The sequence below is a fragment of the Littorina saxatilis genome, linkage group LG2, assembly GCF_037325665.1.
Source record: "Littorina saxatilis isolate snail1 linkage group LG2, US_GU_Lsax_2.0, whole genome shotgun sequence".
Taxonomy (NCBI): domain Eukaryota; kingdom Metazoa; phylum Mollusca; class Gastropoda; order Littorinimorpha; family Littorinidae; genus Littorina; species Littorina saxatilis.
In genome coordinates, this window is record NC_090246.1 from 73241929 (window position 1) to 73262779 (window position 20851).

At 42.3% G+C, this 20851-nt stretch overlaps 1 protein-coding gene across 1 annotated transcript in view; it reads left to right on the plus strand.

Moving 5' to 3' along the window:
• Positions 1 to 1295: 1295 nt before the first annotated feature.
• LOC138954139 (protocadherin Fat 1-like) overlaps positions 1296 to 20851 on the plus strand; it is a 67985-nt gene continuing 48429 nt past the window's right edge. Inside the window, exons 1-16 of the mRNA XM_070326044.1 lie at positions 1296 to 1364; positions 2399 to 2518; positions 3049 to 3228; positions 3549 to 3680; positions 5316 to 5498; positions 5936 to 6064; positions 6641 to 6844; positions 8546 to 8671; positions 9449 to 9625; positions 11970 to 12107; positions 13403 to 13588; positions 13928 to 14050; positions 14413 to 14598; positions 16501 to 16632; positions 17818 to 18003; positions 20808 to 20851. The exon at positions 20808 to 20851 is cut by the window's right edge and continues 97 nt beyond it. Of these exons, the coding sequence (XP_070182145.1) occupies positions 1296 to 1364; positions 2399 to 2518; positions 3049 to 3228; positions 3549 to 3680; positions 5316 to 5498; positions 5936 to 6064; positions 6641 to 6844; positions 8546 to 8671; positions 9449 to 9625; positions 11970 to 12107; positions 13403 to 13588; positions 13928 to 14050; positions 14413 to 14598; positions 16501 to 16632; positions 17818 to 18003; positions 20808 to 20851 (2315 nt within the window). The remainder of the gene's footprint in view (positions 1365 to 2398; positions 2519 to 3048; positions 3229 to 3548; positions 3681 to 5315; positions 5499 to 5935; positions 6065 to 6640; positions 6845 to 8545; positions 8672 to 9448; positions 9626 to 11969; positions 12108 to 13402; positions 13589 to 13927; positions 14051 to 14412; positions 14599 to 16500; positions 16633 to 17817; positions 18004 to 20807) is intronic.

The following is a 20851-nucleotide window of genomic DNA, read 5'->3' on the forward strand; positions in this document are numbered from 1 at the left end:
TTGATTAAAGGTCGCTTGTTTTACTGAATGAAAATGGGCTGGTTAGCTTAAAGCAATGTTTTGCAATGACGTTACGGGTCCAAAATCACATCTTTTCTCCTAAATGATTCGATTCACATTGGAACCATTACACAATAGTGATACTTTAATCTCTTGCTTCTTGAATTTTTTTGAGTCATAACAACGCCTGCATATGTGGTCTCACTCGCCCCAGAAGGCAGGGTCATCCAACATGTAACATAAAACCACCTCACTTTCCGTTAGACTGAAACAAACTGTTGATCGCTGTGTAGTCATGATGCTGAGGAGTGGAAGATCAAGGTAAGCTCAGCGTGAGTGTCCCTTTCCATTTACACCAAAGGCAAGACTGAGAGTTCGGAAGATCTCCGCAAGAATTCCACTTAAGTTGAATCATGTATGTACGTGTTACAGAAGACTGAGATTGATGCGACCTCAGTTTCTGGACTTTCACGCAGACTGAACTTCTTTTCCTGAAACATACAGTCAAATTTTGCATTAACCTACTCAGAAGCCTATCATAATAGAAGCAGATAAGTACTAGGCCTATTACCAACAGTCGACTCGCGATGATACATATGCCCTTTGACCTTTCCTTGGGAATATCCATTACTAAAAATAGAATATGGGATTGTGGGAAAGCTGTTCAATGGCACTCATGCACTATATTCGATTTTCAATACACGACTCAAAATCTTTGGGATAAATCAAAATGAAAACAATGCAAGTATATAGAGTTTAAAAAAAAACGAAAAAGTTGAAACCCGTTTGGGATGAAGCAAATCAATAAAATACAAGAATTACGAGCTCAGAAAAAAATAAAAATAAAATTGCTTTCGAAGCGAATCGAACCCGGGACCAAAAAAAAGTAAGAACTAGCGCACCGTCAATCGGGGACTCTACCGACTGAGCTATTTTGTCGCACTGTAGTCGACGGAGATTTTAAAAGCACAGTACGCCTCCCGTAAACCATCACAGGTACTGCCAGGCTTTTACACACAGTACAAACACCCTACGTAAAGAGCGAGCAATTTTCAAAGAATTAATTTTGCGGATTGTCTGATAACAAAATCGGACGGTGCGTTTTGGCGCAAGACCTAACTTTTAACATCTAAATAATAAATTGACAGCTTGTTACACAAACATTCTTAAATCATAAAAGAATTCTTTGTTCATCAAGACAAGATCAGTACAATTCGAAATTTTGAAAGTTTGAAAAAAGAAAAGCCCGGAAGCAGGGTCATGCAAGGTCGTGGTTCTCGTAGCAGACGACGGTAATGCCTATCGCCAGTTCCTTTGAACAGTCAAAAGCCATCGCTAGAGTTCGTGTGAATCACATCCGTTTGGTGCGTTTAGATTCAGAGGCACGTAATAACGTGCTATTGCAGATAAGCTTACAGCGAGTCGCATTGGAAATCACAAACTGACGACTACATTGTGAAAAAAAAGGAAACTGGATCACACGGGTTCACGATGGCTCAGGGGTAAGATAAACCACACAAAAATAAATTCTTTGAAAAATTGCTCGCTCTTTACGGAGGGCACCAAAGATGTTCTCAAGCGGTGAGTGTTTAAATGAAAGGGTGTTTGTACTGTGTGTAAAAGCCTGACGGTATGAGTGATGGTTTACGGGAGGCTTACTGTGCCTTTAACTTCAAATATTACACTTGAGTTTTTGAGCGTGGCGACGACTCAGTGACTCGAGTTTCCGAGTATTTGTGTAGTGTTCTTCATTTCTAACTTTTGGGGCTAGTTCAGTAACTGACCGTACGCTCCCGGTCACTTCATATACGCTTAGAAAGCAATATCAAGTAGCGATAATTTCAAGCGAGACCGACATTTATGATGCGAAATGCATTGACCAATCGCCGAAAGGCGCAAGAAAGGATATCCCAAAATCCTCTATTCTCGATGACATACCAAGGAGTTAGTTCGGGAGGACGACGATCTATGGACGGTTTATCATATAAAGGAAAGCATGTGGTTAAAAACGGGCGTCGATAGAGCCAATGAACAATGTTATCTACTTGTAGTATTTCATCCACGTGTGACTTGCTGTCATCAGGTAACAAAAAACAAAAACGGGTTTCTCCCCTTAAACAACAGTCAAGGACTGAGGACACCAGAAGCCATTTTGGTCAACTCATTCACAGGACAATACTACATGTATTTAGATTGTGTTCTCGTAAATGCATTTATGCTCTCTCTGTATCTCAATTGAAAACTAGCAAAACATGTAAAACTAAATTAACGGAAATTTTTTTTTTAATTTTTGTTAGTATTTTGGACAACCATGTAACACAGACACACGTTCTTCACACTCCCATGCTGCGGGTACTCCTTGTAGTATTTATTAATTTCTGGGGATTGTTTTTTGCAGGACTCTGTTCAATTTAGAACCACGTCCAGCGTGCGTGGAGACTACTACAGCATTGACCCTTTCACTGGCTACGTCAGCCTGGCTCGCTCTCTGCTCAACACTACCCACAATGCTGATCTGGTCAGTTGCCGTGGATATACGCGCTTTATAAATATAATGCATTATTCTTAATACTATTATTGCCACTAGTGGGTCACAGTCAAGGTCGAAACACATGTGTACTTTCGGGTATAACACATTGTATTCTTCTTTGTTTTGCTTTTTTTCCCGGCGTTTTACAAATGATATGGCTTTAAGTTGACAGTAATCTACCAAAAATGTTAAAAATGAATCGCATAAGCATGTGATACAAAAAAGCAACTGAAGCTGTATCATGTGACAACATCTTCCTTTGTCTTGCTTCTCCCAGTCTCTCGTTTTCCGACTGTCTCTGTTTCTCTGCCTGTCTGTGTCTCTTAGTAATCGCTCTCTATCTTTTCTGTACTTATTACATTCCTCTGTTGTTTGCTTTTGGTCTTTCTCTCTTCTTGGGTTCGATGGTTCTTTGATTATTTTGAGTAATACAAATAATATTTTTAATTTGTGGTATTACTTCGCATTTCTGTTTGCATGCAAACGACTTTGAGTTTGTTTCTTTCTTAATTCTCCAGCTCAACCTGCAAGTGACTGACATGCGGGATGGAAACGAACGGACTGATAGCGCAGACCTGACTGTGAACATTATTCGGAGCCCCCGTTTCACAAATCTCCCTGAACAGACAACAGTGGAGAGGTCTGCAGCAGTCAACACAGTCGTTTACACAGTCAGCGCTACAGATGGGAACTCAGTGGTTAGTGTGCCTTTCAACTTATGCGTGTGTAGTTCTGGGACTGTTAGTGCAATCCCGTAAACGAAGTGCGGGGATGGGTGAGTATCACTAGCACTAGCAAGGTGGTCTATGCTGATGTTGCGGTCGAGTAAAAGGCTTTTTCTTATCTTGAAATACAAAATGTGTACTAAAATTTGAGATTCTTCAAACAGCAAAGTGTTGTAATTGCTTGTTTTTCTGTTACTACTTTATTCTCATGCGCAGACATTGCGTGTGGTCCAGTAAGCTGTGACAATGTTATGATAACGTGGGATAACATTGCACTTTCTCCGTCTTTGAAGGGTGAAATCAACTACAAGCTGGAAGGTAACTACCCAGCGTTGTCCTACTTCGTCGTGGATCGCGTCAGTGGTGCCGTCACAATGAACACTACCTCCCTGCTGGCCGACAGCTTGCTGCTTGAGTCGTACCAGGTCAGTGTGCATGATGATATTCCTCATTCCCTGAAACGTCCTAGACAGAAACCTCGGCGCCCCAAGTCTCCTTCATCTTCTTCTTTTTACATTTAGTCAAGTTTTGACTAAATGTTTTAACATAGAGGGGGAATCGAGAAGAGGGTCATGGTGTATGTGTGTGTGTGTGTGTGTGTGTGTGTGTGTGTGTCTGTCTGTCTGTCTGTCTGTGCGTGTGTGTGTGTAGAGCGATTCAGACCAAACTACTGGACCGATCTTTATGAAATTTGACATGTTCCTGGGAATGATATCCCCAGATATTTTGTTTATTTTTTTGATAAATACTTTTGATGACGTCATATCCGGCTTTTTGTAAAAGTTGAGGCGGCACTGTCACACCCTCATTTTTCAATCAAATTGATTGAAATTTTTGTAAAGCAATCTTCGACAAAGGCCGGACTTCGGTATTGCATTTTAGCTTGGTGGCTTAAAAATTAATTAATGACTTTGGTCATTAAAAATCTGAAAACTGTAATAATTTTTTTGTATAAAACGATCCAAATGTACGTTCATCTTATTCTACATCATTTCCTGATTCAAAAAACATATAAATATGTTATATTTGGATTAAAAACAAGATCTGAAAATTAAAAATATAAAAATTATGATCAAAATTAAATTTCCGAAATCGATTTAAAAGCAAATTCATCTTATTCCTTGTCGGTTCCTGAATCCAAAAGCATATAAATATGATATGTTTGGATTAAAAACACGCTCAGAAAGTTAAAACGAAGAGAGGTACAGAAAAGCGTGCTATGCAGCACAGCGAAACCACTACCGCGCTAAACAGGCTCGTCAGTTTCACTCCGTTTTGCACAAGCGGCGGACTACGGTCATTGTGAAAAAATGCAGTGCGTTCAGTTTCATTCTGTGAGTTCCACAGCTTGACTAAATGTAGTAATTTCGCCTTACGCGACTTGTTGTTTCTTGTTGTTGTTTTTTCCACCTACTGTACTCGCCCTTTTCTGATTGTTTGCGTATCAGGTTTTTCTGTTTGTTATCGTTGTCTGAAATGAGTTAATGTATTTAGTCCGCCATCATGTTAACCTTTGTTATGTATTTACCAGGATTACTTAAAATAAGCATTGTATGCTTGAGTTAGTTATCTTAAAAACCATGTATTGTTTTTGTCATGATAAAAATTGAATACAGTTTTGTTTAAACCAAACGTCCTAGACTAGAACACATAATTTGTTCCCTGACTTGGTGGTGAGCTCAGCGTTATGTGGGTGGTACTTTGAAAATAAGGCACTACATTGTTTTTTAGTTGTTAGTTATTTATATATTTTGTGTTGTCTTTCGTAAAGGTGCATAGAGTGACACTACGTCCATTGGCATGGATGCTATAGGAAATGCAGAGGGTTGATCAGTGCGAGGCAAATATTCAGATCGCAGCGGTGTTTCTGCTCTTGCCGCGGTAATGCTGGTTGTTCTAATTGAGAACCAAAATAACATGGAATACTGTTCTGTTTTATTTGCCTTTATAATTTACTGTATCCCCAAGTTGCAACTTGTTACGTATGGTTTTAATCGAAACACGTACAGAACACCCTCTTCCTTCCACAGAACTGCATTTTCTCTCAATCTCTCTTACAGCTGGAGTTCCTTGCCTACAATACAGTGTACCCAACAAACCAGGCCACCAGCACACTGACAATTGTGATTGACCGCAACCCCAACGCACCAACCTGTGACACAGCAGGCGTTGCTATCACTGTCGACCCTCAGACTTTGCCTGGAGCCGTGGTTGCCACGGTCACAGCCACCGATCCTGAATCAGTAAATAGCGCATTGACAGTGGAACACTGCTTTTGAAAACACAGACTTTTAAAGCCAAAATTCAGGAAATACGGGTCGTAAAACGGAGGGATTCTTTGCTTGGGGCAAATATACACATTTTATGAACAGTAAATGAAAGAAATCGTGGTCTGCAAAGCGGACTCGTCTTAACTCAGGGTAGGGGTTTGTTTGTTTGGAATGAGGAGCGTGTGTGTGTGTGTGTGTATGTGTGTGTGTGTGTGTGTGTGTGTGTGTGTGTGTGTGTGTGTGTGTGTGTGTGTGTGTGTGTGTGTGTGTGTGTGTGTGTGTGTTTAATGAAGATGGGTATTTTGGGGCGCATTGTGACAAATTCATTGTCGATAAAGTACCTACTTACTTTAAATTTGGCGATCAACGTTGACCAACTCTTATTGTCACATTTTATGCCTTGTGTGCAGAACTCACTTCGCTACAGCTTTGCTCAAGCTGACCAGGAGACAAGGGACCAGTTTTTCATTGCTGCAGATACCGGTAATATCATCCTGAGAAAAGCAATAGGAAACCTGCCTCCAAACAAGGTCTTCAATGTGAGTTATGGCAATAGCTGTGCGTGGATGAGTGATACTGATAAAAATGATTATACAACCGCCAGATTGTATGTTCTGATGTGATGGTTTTCCCTCAAAGTTGTTGCAAAGGAGAATGTGTGTGTGTGCGTGTGTGTGTGTGTGTGTGAGTGTGTATGTGTGTGTGTGTGTGTGTGTGTGTGAGAGTGTGTGTGTGAGTGTGTGTGTGTGTGTGTTTGTTTATTTGTGTGTGTGTGTGTGTTGAAGATAATAAACACCTGTGGTAGTCGGTTTGGAAAAAGCATTTTTGGCTTTAGGGGGGAAGGCGGGGGGGGGGGGGGGGGGGGATATTTGGTCGGGTAATAAGGGACTTGTTGGATCAAGAGCTGAGTCACAGTTGTTGGATGGTCGAATGTGTCTTGTGTAGCTAATCCCACAGATTTCATTGTCGCGTATGTTTGTCTTAAAACAGTTTAAAGCATTGTGTGTGTTTTAGCCTATGTGAGCACCCTGCTCAATGCTATTATGCCCACTTGTGTCCCACCTTTTTGTCATCTTTGTCACAATGTTGACTCTCCCTTTTGGTTTAATTTTCAGTTCACTGTAGAGGCGTCCGATCAGGGCCAGCCCAGAGCTAAGAATTGCACAACCAGAGTTCAGTTTACCCTGGGTTCCGACGAGCCACCTGTGTTTTACTCAAACAACAGCCCCACTACTACGTACACTTGGAACATCAACGAAACAGCTTTTCAAAATGGTGCACGTTTTACCAGTGTCTCTGCACGTGATACAGACTTGCAGGTCAGTCAAAATTAAAAAGTAAGGCTATTGTTCATCATACAACTCAACTGGAATGAATTCTGTATCTATGTTATGATCTATGTTGTGGTCCGTATGATTTTCATGTTGTAAGCACATTTTGAGAAAGTAGAGTAGCACGGGGTTAAAGGCACAGTAAGCCTCCCGTAAACCATCACAGAGCTCCCCGAGCGTCTACATACAGTACAAGCATACTTCCATTTAAACGCTCACCGAACGGGAACATCCTGACTGCTTTCTGTCGAGCGTGAGAAATTTTCAAAGAATTTATTTTCGTGGACTTGGCCCTGAAGAACAATGGCGCCTCGTTTTGGTGCTGGACGGCTGTTATGAATATCCCGGAAATCACGCCCGGACAGTAAGCCTCCCGTAAACCATCACAGATACTGTCAGGCTTTTACACACAGGACAAACACCCTTCCATTTGAACGCTCACCAAACGGGAACATCCTAGGTGCACTACGTAAAGAGCGAGCAATTTTTAAAGAATTAATTTTGCAGATTGTCTCGAACACTTTTTGGACCCATCCTGAACTCAGGTCAAAAATGAGTTACTTCCCTTAAACTGGCGACAGCCGTGGATCGATGATTATCAGAATGTTTTTGGACCGTGGTGCGTTTTTGCGCTAGACCTAACTTTTAAAATCTAGCTTGTTACACAAACATTCTTTAATCATAAAAGAATTCTTTTTTCATCAAGACAAGATCAGTGCAATTCGAAGTTGTGAAAGTTTGAAAAAAGAAAAGCCCGGAAGCAGGGTCACGCAATGGTCTTAGCAGACGACGGTTTATCAGTCAGTGCATATCGCCGTTCCTCTCAACAGTCAAAAGCCATCGCTAGAGTTCTTGTGAACCACAGCCGTTTGTTTCGTGCATAAAAACGTGCTATTGTAAATAAGCTCACATCGAGTCGCATAAGGCAAACTGACGACTACATTGTGAAAAGGGGAAACTGGATCACACGGGTTCACGATGGCTCAGGGGTAAGATAAACCACGCAAAAATAAATTCTTTGAAAATTGTTCGCTCTTTACGGAGGGCACCTAGGATGTTCTCAATCGGTGAGTGTTTAAATGAAAGGGTGTTTGTACTGTGTGTAAAAGCCTGACCGTATCTGTGATGGTTTACGGGAGGCTTACTGTGCCTTTAAACGCCCAGGTGGGGTCAAACGCCCACCACCGATATTTCGGAGATGACATGACCGAGCGCGTTACTTCCTGCTTTTCTGACTTCGTTTACCAAGCAGACGTTCCCGCCGTCTGCTTAGTAAACGAAGTCAGAAAAGCAGGAAGTGACGCGTTCGGTCCTGTCATCCCCGAAATATCGGTGGTGGATGTTTGACCCCACCTGGGGGTTTAACCCCGTGCTACTCTACTCTTAACGAAAACATTTTAAGATCTTCTGGTAACAGTTTTTAAGTTGTTCAGGTGCTATTCATTTCTTTTTGTATTAAAGTTTGTATGTTTGATTTGAACATGATCGATAATTAATTGTGTTATCACAGTTGTGTAGTTCCTGATTTTAACGAGTGTAGAAGAAAATGCTGTGTGAGATTTAGAGGTTCAGTCCTAAAAAACATCTTCACATATTGAAAAAAATAGACTAAGTTTTTTCAATCGCTTTTTTGTGGTTTCGGTATATTTATTTTATTTCATACATGTATTTGCTTCTTTTTTTCCCCAGGGTCAGCTTATTTTCAAAGCTATCGGAGATCTTCGTGCTCCCTACTTCTTCAGTGTTGATAACATTACAGCTGCTGTGACTGTGAGGAACGACGTTCGTGACTCGGACCTTGAAACAAGCTATAAGGTAACTGTGTCACTTCATGATACCATTAGCAACGTCCTCCCCGAGTCAGTGTTGGCCACACGACGAGACTAAAATAAGATAAGATAAGATAAGAATACTTTAATGTCCATTTTCATTGTACATTAACATGGACATTTGTCCTGACAGCTCGGTGAGGATATATCTCATTTGAAATCCTTTTTTATTCCATATATGCAGCGTGAAATCACCTGTGTACAAGTCAAAGGCATGCATGATCGCATGGATTATTCTTTGATGTGTGTGCATGCTGAGATACGTTGGGCCATTTTCTTGGTTTGCTTTGCTTGAAACTAGTTCTTGGTCACTCACACGTATGTGTAATTTTATTTACCTGTATCTTACGTTTCGAAATTAGTGTGAAACAACTCTTGTTGTATTATGTGCCAGGAGATTTGTTCCACGTCATTCCTTTTTTCCAAATAATCCATGCATTCTACACTGCCCACCCCATCCCACCCTGAATAACTGTACATATTTTAATGGTTGATGGTGTGTGTGTGCTAGTGACTTTAAGTCTCCGTGTGTGTGAATGAGTGTATGTGCGCCTTGAGTCGCCTGTTGGTGAGATATGTGCGCGTTATAAATATTCGTATTATTATTATTATTATTCTTACTCATAGATTTCCTCTATATTTGAAGCAACTACACTGCTTTGTTATCTAATAGTGCAATTGGCGCTCTGTATACCTATCATGTGACTCTTTATTTAAAAGTCAATTTCTTGTTTTTCCTTGTTTTTGCCTGCATCGGGAATAGTTGTTGATCACTGCCTACGACAGCCTTCGCCCCACTACCCTTGCCACCAGCACAGTGATGGTAACTGTCGACAGGAACCCCAGTGCTCCAGCTGTTCAGAACATCAACGTGACCATTGAAGAGTTGACTCCGGTATCCACAATCATTGCGAACGTCACCGCTTCTGATTCCGATGGCGTAAGTTTGTTCTCGTTGCTTCCTCGGTATTTTAGTCAATAGTGTGTATCTGCTTCCGTTCCTTTTGGATAGATGCAACCATTCACACATCTCTTCTTCTTCTTCTTCTTCGTTCATGGACTGAAACTCCCACGACTTTTACGTGTATGACCATTTTAACCTGGCCATTTTATGCAGCCATACACAGCTTTCAGGGGAAGCTTGCCGGGTATTTTCGTGTTTCTATAACCCACCAAACTCAGACATGGATAACAGGATCTTTTCGTGCGCACTTGGTCATGTGCTTGCGTGTACACAAGAACTAGCAGGTCTGCACATAAGTTGGCCTGGGAGATCGGAAAAATCTCCACCCTTAGCCCACCAGGCGCGGCCGGGATTCGAACCTGCGACCTTCCGCATTGGGCCGGCGTCTGATCCACTAGGGCCACTGCGCCGTCTCGTTCACACATTTGCCGCTTAGGCCACTGTGCCGTCTCGTCCACACATTTGCCGCTTAGGCCACTGTGCCGTCTCGTTCACACATTTGCCGCTTAGGCCACTGCGCCGTCTCGTTCACACATTTGCCGCTTAGGCCACTGTGCCGTCTCGTTCACACATTTGCCGCTTAGGCCACTGTGCCGTCTCGTTCACACATTTGCCGCTTAGGCCACTGTGCCGTCTCGTTCACACATTTGCCGCTTAGGCCACTGTGCCGTCTCGTTCACACATTTGCCGCTTAGGCCACTGTGCCGTCTCGTTCACACATTTGCCGCTTGGGCCACTGTGCCGTCTCGTTCACACATTTGCCGCTTAGGCCACTGTGCCGCCTCGTTCACACATTTGCCGCTTAGGCCACTGTGCCGTCTCGTTCACACATTTGCCGCTTAGGCCACTGTGCCGTCTCGTTCACACATTTGCCGCTAAAGGCCACTGTGCCGTCTCGTTCACACATTTGCCGCTAAAGGCCACTGTGCCGTCTCATTCACACATTTGCCGCTTAGGCCACTGTGCCGTCTCGTTCACACATTTGCCGCTTAGGCCGCTGTGCCGTCTCGTTCACACATTTGCCGCTTAGGCCACTGTGCCGTCTCGTTCACACATTTGCCGCTTGGGCCACTGTGCTGTCTCGTTCACACATTTGCCGCTTAGGCCACTGTGCCGTCTCGTTCACACATTTGCCGCTTAGGCCACTGCGCCGTCTCGTTCACACATTTGCCGCTTAGGCCACTGCGCCGTCTCGTTCACACATTTGCCGCTTAGGCCACTGCGCCGTCTCGTTCACACATTTGCCGCTTAGGCCACTGTGCCGTCTCGTTCACACATTTGCCGCTTAGGCCACTGTGCCGTCTCGTTCACACATTTGCCGCTTAGGCCACTGTGCCGTCTCGTTCACACATTTGCCGCTAAAGGCCACTGTGCCGTCTCATTCACACATTTGCCGCTTAGACCACTGTGCCGTCTCGTTCACACATTTGCCGCTTAGGCCGCTGTGCCGTCTCGTTCACACATTTGCCGCTTAGGCCACTGTGCCGTCTCGTTCACACATTTGCCGCTTAGGCCACTGTGCCGTCTCGTTCACACATTTGCCGCTCAGGGCGCTGTGCCGTCTCGTTCACACATTTGCCGCTTAGGCCACTGTGCCGTCTCGTTCACACATTTGCTGCTTAGGGCGCTGTGCCGTCTCATTCACACATTTGCCGCTTAGGGCGCTGTGCCGTCTCATTCACACATTTGCCGCTTAGGGCGCTGTGCCGTCTCATTCACACATTTGCCGCTTAGGGCGCTGTGCCATCTCATTCACACATTTGCTGCTTAGGGCGCTGCGATGTGCTAAATAGAATTGTTGCCTTCTTTTACTTCCGTCGTAAGTTTGAACACATAAAACCATTTAGATAGAAGCGATGTCGAATTAAGAAACCGGAATACCATACTACAAAAACTATCCCAGCAGGCAATGCGCCACCAATGAGGTTGTGGGTACCCTGTCTTTGCAGAATGTGAGGCCATTATGTTTAGGTCATTGGTTAAATATGTTTTGTATTACAGGGTGGGATCATGTAAAATGCAGATCTTAATAATTTAGATTTATTCTGATTGATGTTCTTGTAGACACGAGTGTGAGGAATGTTTCAATATGTGTAATCCCGCTTGGCCTTCATATCGTCAAAGCAATATTTGCCTGATATATATAGAGTCGAGAGAATATACACGAAAAGAGTGACCGGACAAAAAAAAAAGGGTGACCAGACAAAAAACTAGAAACGAATTTATCCAAGCAAGTGGTAGCGAAGTAAGGTAATCATCGCCGAGAGGAAGTGATTGGTATGATGTTGAAATTTCAATGTGAACTATACTTTCTCTCCAGGACACGCTCGAGTATAGCCTGGAGGGTACTGCTGTAAGCGTTGCTGGCCTGGAGTACTTCTGGATCAACCCTACCACTGGTTCCGTGCGTGTCATGAAGCCTATCACACAGGACACCACTGACAACGAACGATATGAAGTGTGTTTCATCCTAGTTTTGACTGTTCTCCTGTCGTCTCTTCCACTCTCCCTTCCATTTAATGTTGACACCATATATGCCTCATTGTCGTCTTATCTCATTGTGTACGTGCACCCCTCATTAGCTCTCTCTCTCTCTCTCTCTCTCTCTCTCTCTCTCTCTCTCTCTCTCTCTCTCTCTCTCTCTCTCTCTCTCTCTCTCTCTCTCTCTCTCTCTCTCTCTCTCTCTTGGTTATTTGGTGATTATTACATGTTCAATATTCATTCAGGGACAGGTTGTTAGAAAAGGCCTTATGCCTTTAACCTTATAAAACCTTATAAAATAAAGTTCGTTCGTTGGGTCTTCATCCCTCCTCGCCATCTCTCCCTTTTCTCTCTCTCTCTCGCTCTGTCTCTCTGTCTCTGTTTTCTCTCTCTGTCTCTGTCTCTCTGTCTCTGTCTATCTCTCTCTCTTTTTATTTCTCTCTCTCTCTCTCTCTCTCTCTCTCTCTCTCTCTCTCTCTCTCTCTCTCTCTCTCTCTCTCTCTGGGTGTTTGCGCAGTATGTGTGGGTGTGGGGGGGATGTATGTGTGTGTGTGTGTGTAAGCGAGTGTGAGTTTGTGTATGTGTGTGTGTGCATGTGCGTGCGTGTGTGTGTGTGTGTGTGTGTGTGTGTGTGTGTGTATGTGTGTGTGTGTGTGTGTGTGTGTGTTCGTGCGCAGTCTTTTGCTTACGTTTACAATTATTCTCTGCATATGTTCCAAGGACAGGTTGGAAGATTAGGTTAAGCCTGAAACCTTTATTCTTATGTAATAAAGTTCTGAGTTCTCTCTCTCACACACTCTGTTCCTCCCTCCTTTTCGCCATCCCTCCCTTTGCCCCTCCCTCTCTTCTTCTCTTCCTCTCCGTCTGTGATGCTAAGAAATGCGTGAATATATTAAAAGTTCTGGCTCAGGACAACTAAAACTGTTCTTGTGATTGTAAAGTTCGGTTTATTTTTACACCGTGAAAATCCACCCATCCCATGTCCGTGTAAGTAGTATAATGTTGCTCTCTCTCCATAGCATCGCAGACAAGCACCCTTGTGTCTGTGTGCTACTCTCTCCATAGCATGTGTGTATGATCAACCTTGATTACCTTCACACCCAAATATATGTACAATATATATGTAATATTTATATTGCATTTTTTAACAGTATTTATATTCGATGTTTTAAATTATATTTTGGTAGGACAAACTAAAATCAAAAACAAGTGCTAAATGATCCACTTTACTCGTGCGTCGTATGTATGTTTTCTTTCCACGCGTCTTTGCAGATGACAGTCACTGTGAGGGACAGAGCTACACCCCAGAAAAGCGCGCAAGCCTCTGTCATTGTCCACGTTCTTCGTGACGACTTTCCGCCAGTGTTCATGAACACTCCTTACACCACTGACATTTCTGAAAATACGCTGGCCATTTCGTCCATATTCACAGTGTCTGCTGACGATCCTGACTTGAGGGTTAGTATTACACATGTCTATTTTATTCACTAGTGTCAGGGATGTGTTTTGGTGTGAAGGTTTAGATCCCATAATAGTTGTTAAATGGAAATTCTTGTTTGTCAGCAGAACGGTATTACGTTTATTTAAGAGCAAAAAAGATAATTATTTTACATGGTTGCCCTATAAGGTACGATTGCAGATGCTCCTCATACTAACTTACTTTCCAAGGATTTTTTTTCACACCTTAGTTGTTCATTGAAGAGGTAGTGACATGCGCTCAATGACACCAGAATGCTCACTCTTAATGTTCTTCTCACACATGCCTTACATTTTATTTTTTTGATAACACGTTGATAGGAGCAGCTTGTGTACGAGAAGATTGGTGATGACGAAGCGGTGTACTTCTTTGACGTTGACCGCCTAAATGGAACCATCTACCTGGTCAACGGTCTGCTGACTGACAACAAGACATCCTACACGGTCAGTTTTGAGCTGTTCTTGTGTATACATAATAAGTGGTATTATATCAACAACAGCAAAGACAACTGAATGAAATTATAAACAAGACATACAAAATGGCATGCCTATTGTTTCCAATTCGTGATTATCATATAATCAAGATGCAGGCGAGTGGTGATGGGAAGTAGTGTGTTAGGATGTTGTGTGCTTGGAGATGATATGATATGATATGATGGTGCGCATGATATGAGAGACTTAACCAAAGTAAGCGGAGTTGGGTGGGGTGAAGGAGACTTAGCATGTTTCAAAGGTTGAAAGTGCTCTCTTATGAAATTGCTTTTTTTGAGTTCGAAGATATGAATACTTGATTTTATTTTTTGCAGCTTCGCGTGCAAGCCTATGACACAGCCTACCCTGAACAGAAAACTAGCGTGACTGTGCAAATTCAAGTCAGAAGGAATGAGTATTCCCCAGTTTTTGCTCCTTCCCCCATAACTGTCACCATTGAGGAGACGGTGCAGATCGGCTCAGTCATCACCATTGTTAATGCCACAGACCAAGATGCAAGGGTAATATGTTTTCTTTGAGAAGGAGAGAGAGAAAGAGAGAGAGAGAGAGAGAGAGAGAGAGAGAGAGAGAGAGAGAGAGAGAGAGAGAGAGAGAGAGAGAGAGAGAGAGAGAGAGAGAGAGAGAATATTGAATTGAATTGAATTGAATTGAATTGAATTGAATTGAACTTTATTTAACAAGGATTCAGATTTAAGGCTACGCCTTTTCTTACAGTCTGTCCTTGGGACGCACAGACACACAATGATAAAATTAAAAAATTAAAAATTAAAAAGTTAAAAAGTTTACCAACAAAAGGAGGTCGGAAAACTTCAGCACGTGATGATAAAGATGACGATGACGATGATGATGATGATGATGATGATGATGATGATGATGATGATGATGATGAAGATGAGGCATGAAGAGCATACATATGTGGTTATTCATAAAATCAAATGCATACTATGCAGGTAATTATAAGTACAAGCTGGTAGCAGTCGAACATGTAGCAATAGTACAACAACAATATGTTCAGAATAGACAATGCACAGCATATCTTTGGCGTAATACTAAGTGTGGTAAATCAAAACGCGTTAAACTACCCAGACATTAAGTGTTTGTTAACACATTTTTTAAAACTTTTTAATGACTTTAAGTGCTTAAGGGATGATGGAAGTGAATTCCAAAAGGATGTACCCGAAAAAGCAAGACTGGGGGGGAGAGAGAGAGAGAGAGAGAGAGAGAGAGAGAGAGAGAGAGAGAGAGAGAGAGAGAGAGAGAGAGAGAGAGAGAGAGAGAGAGAGAGAGAGAGAGAGAGAGACTCAGACTCAGACTCAGACTCAGAACTTTATTACAAAAGGATAAAGGTTTTAGGCAAAGCCTATTCTTCCAACCTGTCCTTTATACAACACATAAAGACAGACGAACATAACAAATAAAAATTCAATCATATAAGATATAGAAATACATTGTATGAATTGCAATACTATATGCAGTTACGGAATTATATAAGGAGAACTCAAAAATTACAAAATTACATTGACATAGTTAAGCCTTTCATTTTGAGAATTAAGTTGCTCAGATGAGCTACACATCCGTTAACACTAGTACAAAATGTTCAACAAAATAACAATCGAACAAGACATTTCATTCACGAATGATGTGTGAACGGGACTGTCTCTTAAACAATTTCACTGAAGTTGCATTTCTTATCTGTTGGGGGAAGGAGTTCCAGAGAAAAGCTCCCGAGAAGGCTAGGCTCGATTTGTAGAGGTCTATGCGAGGTATAGGAGGGATGATTTTTTGGGACCCATATCTTTTTGTGGCATGTTTGAAATGTGATTGCAAATATTTAGGACAGTCGTCATTTAGAATTTTATACATGAACACAGCCTTGTTTAACGTCAACTGATCTTTCAAGGGGAGGAAATTTAGGAGCTTTAGCTTTTCGTCCGTGGACCTATTCAAATCATGCAGAGTTAGAGAGACAGAGAGAGAAACAAAGAGAGAAAGAGAGAGAGAGAGAGAGAGAGAGAGAGAGAGAGAGAGAGAGAGAGAGAGAGAGAGAGAGAGAGAGAGAGTATGGCAGACGGTATACATAAAACAATGTTCGTCACAATTTAGGTAAAAATAATGGTATATGTAGGGTATAGACTTCACCCCAGAGTGGGCATTATTAACAACATAACAATACAATATCCGTCGGTGATGATCATAGAACATGCTCTAAGTGATGTAGGGTGCACTCGGAGAGATCGGAGGCGTAAAAGGACCAAGGGGGAGGGGGGAGTTGTACTATTAGTTTTCAATTAGTGAGTTTATAACCATACTGCAAGTGCCTAATGTAAATATCGCATCTGATAAAGCAGACTAATGTATTGGCGAGCTACTGGATGATGTTGCTGTGTGTTTTGTGTCCAAAGGATACCCTTCGCTACTCATCAGAGAGTGACACAGGAACTTTGGAGGCGCTTCAGCTGTTTGACCTCAATCCTGACTCTGGAGCTGTGCGCGTCAGGGCCAGTCTTCTGAACCTGCCCAGAGACCAGTATATCGTACGTATTGCATTGTCAGGTTGGGACAGATCAAGTTGAAAGCATTATCTGTGTGGTGAATCTGTGTGGTATCCCCAATCCCAGTACATTGCGATCTTCTGTGTGTATTGCTATTTCTCTCCTGTTTTCTTTGTACATGTCCGCACAGTCCGTATGTCTCGCTGTTTGACTGGCTGTGTCTGTCTGCTTGTAACTCTCTATCTATCTCTGTCTCTATCTCTCGATCTCTCTCTCTCTCTCTTTCTGTCTCTCTCTTTCTCTCTCTCTCTTTCTCTCTCTCTATCTCTCAATCTCTCTCTCTTTCTCTCTCTCTCCCCCCCCTCTCTCTCTCTCTCTTTCTCTCTCTTTCTCTCCCCCCTCTCTCTCTCCCCCCTCTCTCTGTCCCCCTTCTCTCCCTCCCCCTCTCTCTCTCTCTCTCTCTCTTTCTCTCTCTCTCTCTCTCTCTCTCTCTCTCTCTCTCTCTCTCTCTCTCTCACAAAAAACCGAGGTCCCTTCGTGTACACTACATTGGGGTGTGCACGTTAAAGATCCCACGATTGACAAAAGGGTCTTTCCTGGCAAAATTGTATAGGCATAGATAAAAATTGTCCACCAAATACTCGTGTGACTTGGAATAACAGGCCGTAAAAAGTAAATATTCGCCGTAATGGCTTGAGATTTACTGGCCGATGTGAATGCGTGATGTATTGTGTAAAAAATTCCATCTCACACGGCAGAAATTAATATGTAAATCGCCGTGAGCTCTTGTGAGAAGGGGCGATTAATAAATGTCCATTATTATTATTATTATAAAGACAAACGAAAGACTATAACATTAATATTATATTTGAATATATGTAGCAATTAATAACATTGTTCTCAACTAAAACACCTGTCGGCATACAAATCTGTCGCTGTTTACATTTAAAACCGACATGTAAGAGAGTCGTACACAAAAAATGCCGTTCAATTCCGTTTAAAAAAACTGAATTTTAAATAATCTTATCTTTTCACATTACTCCTTCATTCCTCCCTAACCCTGCGCATTCTCTCTTTCTTCCCGTCCTCGACTTTCATAACCTCTTCATGTTGTCCTTTTCTCTGCGTGTACTCTCTGATTAGGCTACAGTGTTTCTCTGCGGAATCGTTTTGCCCTTTTCTTTTTTCACCTTCTTGTATTCAATTTCCATCTTACTCACGTTACAGATGCAAGTCCGAGCTACAGATGACGGCATTGGTCAGAAGTCTGGAACAGTGACTGTGTTCATCAGCATCAACCGTCACCCTGGCACACCAGTTTTGTCACCCGATCCCTGCGGCACAAGCGTCGGTGAGAATACTGCTGTGGGAACCACCGTCCTCACACTGACGGCAGCTGACAACAACTCTGCTGTAAGATAACCAAACTACCTTTTTTGTCTGTTTTGTTTAACTGTTGGTAACATTACAAAAGCTGTATAAAGTTGTGAAACAATGGTATAGTCATGCTCGTTTACGTAATTACTTGCTAACCCTGTATAATTTTATTCTGTAGACTATAGAAGGAGTTAGTCGTTCCTTCAAAAACAAGCAGTGTAAAATAAACAGTACAACCGTATGTATTGTGTCTTGGTGTGTACACATGCACACCCTGTTAGCTATGGTACTGGAGTTCTGGTCCTTGATCCTTTTCTAAACTTCCGGTGCGGCACGACGCGATAAGTTTTCTGCTTTTTTCTCAAAGTATACTCTGTTTTACACCCTGTAAGCCTTCGATGCAGTTGTAGACATATGTCAGGTAATACCTCACCAAGTTGTATGGTGTCTGAGGCTGTCGTTGTGGCACAAACTTGCAATGAAATCTTCGATCGGGAGGTAACGTCCCAGGTCTTCTTAGATTTGATGTGGTAATGTCCTTGATGTTTACCTTTCGGGAGCATTATCGTCCGTTTTCTATACATATTTTACAGTCTAACACATTCACGCATTAAGTCAGCTGCTCTTCCCACCTTTCTTATCAACAGAAGGTCCATGCTCCGTGCTCAGACGTCAGTAGTCACTCCATTCATTGTCCTATGTATTCATGGGTAACGTCCTTGTCTTTTTCGCCAAGCAAGGCACAAAAGATAACGTCCTTGTTCATTTTTGGCAAGAACAATTGCATTACTGTTTTGGCCAGTTTACAGTTGATTGATCTGTTCTAAATTCCCAACAGCGATATGCACATGATGTCAGTTGAAAAAAAGATAAAGTAGAGAAAACAATGAAAATTTTGTGCATTGTTTTTGCAGACTAGGAGGGGGGATTGAGCCTACATTTGTTTGATTCAAACAAAATGTTAATGGTGTGCGAGTGTAGGCGTTTGTTCATTGTCGAAGAGATCCTCGTCTCCATGACTGTCGCTCAAACACGAATTGATCTTCTTGGAATCAAACGAAATCTTCACAGTGCTGGTTGTTTGTGAGAGGGTTTCTATACACTGCTGCATAATCCCAGGGTTTGCCTCTCCGACATTCTGTGTTTCCAAGCATTTAAGTGACGGTACAATGAAATTTACCTTTGCCTCAGATGAGAGGCATCTACCTGAAGATTCAGCAGACCCTTCAACAACTTGACCTAATCCTTTTGGGTCACCCATAAATCTGAGAAGCTTCCCACCAAAAAGCTTGTAAGCTGTTTGCCAAAACGTTTTGGTCTGACTTGCGTATCTCATTGCACATGTTTCCTTTGTAGAATAGAAAGTCACAACATCTAGAAAGAGAAGGAGCGCAATATTATCCATTGGCAATATGCCATTTGCAATAATTTCGTGAAGGGTGATCCAGTGTGACAACAGACCTTGTTTTTTTAGACGGGCTGCAGCTGCAGCTGCAGCCCGTAGAAATTGTTTTTTTTCTTCTTCTTCTTCTTCTTCTTCTTCTTCTTCTTCTTCTTCTTCTTCTTCTTCTTCTTTTTCTTCTTCTTCTTTTTCTCTGGGTCCTGCGGTTTCATGTTTGAATAACTTGCTTACTAGCACTTGTTTTCCTGTAGCATGATCAATTGTTAACTGACGGAACTTGAGTGGTTTGTCAGAATGCGTTGACTCAAGGTGCTCTTTAGTGGCGCGGAGTGAGTCAAATTTAGCTTCACAGTGATAACACCTGAAGTCCATCAGCTGAAACAAGGAACAACGAATTCATAACAGAGAAATACTCATGCTATTGTGTATTGTAGGGGAAGGGGTATTCAGTTTGAATGCCACCCTTTGAACTGTTGGCTTCATGATGAAATGCGAAAACACCCCAAAACACGTTAGTAGACTTGAGGAAACACTTGTAGTACCCCTAGAAGCAATTCAACGCTTGAGAGATTTTAGAACACATATATCAACTGTAAACTGGCCAAAACAGTGTTGCAATTGTTCTTTCAAAAAGTGAACAAAGACGTTATCTTTTGTGCCTTGCTTGGCGAAAAAGACAAGGACGTTACCCATGAATACATAGGACAATGAATGGAGTGACTACTGACGTCTGAGCACGGAGCATGGACCTTCTGTTGATAAGAAAGGTGGGAAGAGCAGCTGACTTAATGCGTGAATGTGTTAGACTGTAAAATATGTATAGAAAACGGACGATAATGCTCCCGAAAGGTAAACATCAAGGACATTACCACATCAAATCTAAGAAGACCTGGGACGTTACCTCCCGATCGAAGATTTCATTGCAAGTTTGTGCCACAACGACAGCCTCATACACCATACAACTTGGTGAGGTATTACCTGACATATGTCTACAACTGCATCGAAGGCTTACAGGGTGTAAAACAGAGTATACTTTGAGAAAAAAGCAGAAAACTTACCGCGTCGTGCCGCACCGGAAGTTTAGAAAAGGATCAAGGACCAGAACTCCAGTACCATAGCTAACAGGGTGTGACATGGTATATTTTTACTTTGTGCGATCTCTTCCAGGTAAGATCGCGTTGTGTGCCACAACTTGATGTTGTAGTGTAATAGTATCTGGGGTATCTGGGTATATTTATGTAGTGTTTAAAAAAAATGACGATCGTAATTGTGTGTGTGTGTGTGTTTATGTGTGTGTGTGTGTGTGTGTGTGTGTGTTTGTGTGTGTGTATGTGTGTGTTTGTGTGTGTGTGTGTGTGTGTGTTTGTGTGTGTGTATGTGTGTGTTTGTGTGTGTGTGTGTGTGGGGGGGGGGGTGTGTGTGTGTGTATACTGTACAGGGTAGCATACTGTACACTGTGGAAGGAGATTACCCGGCTGGGTC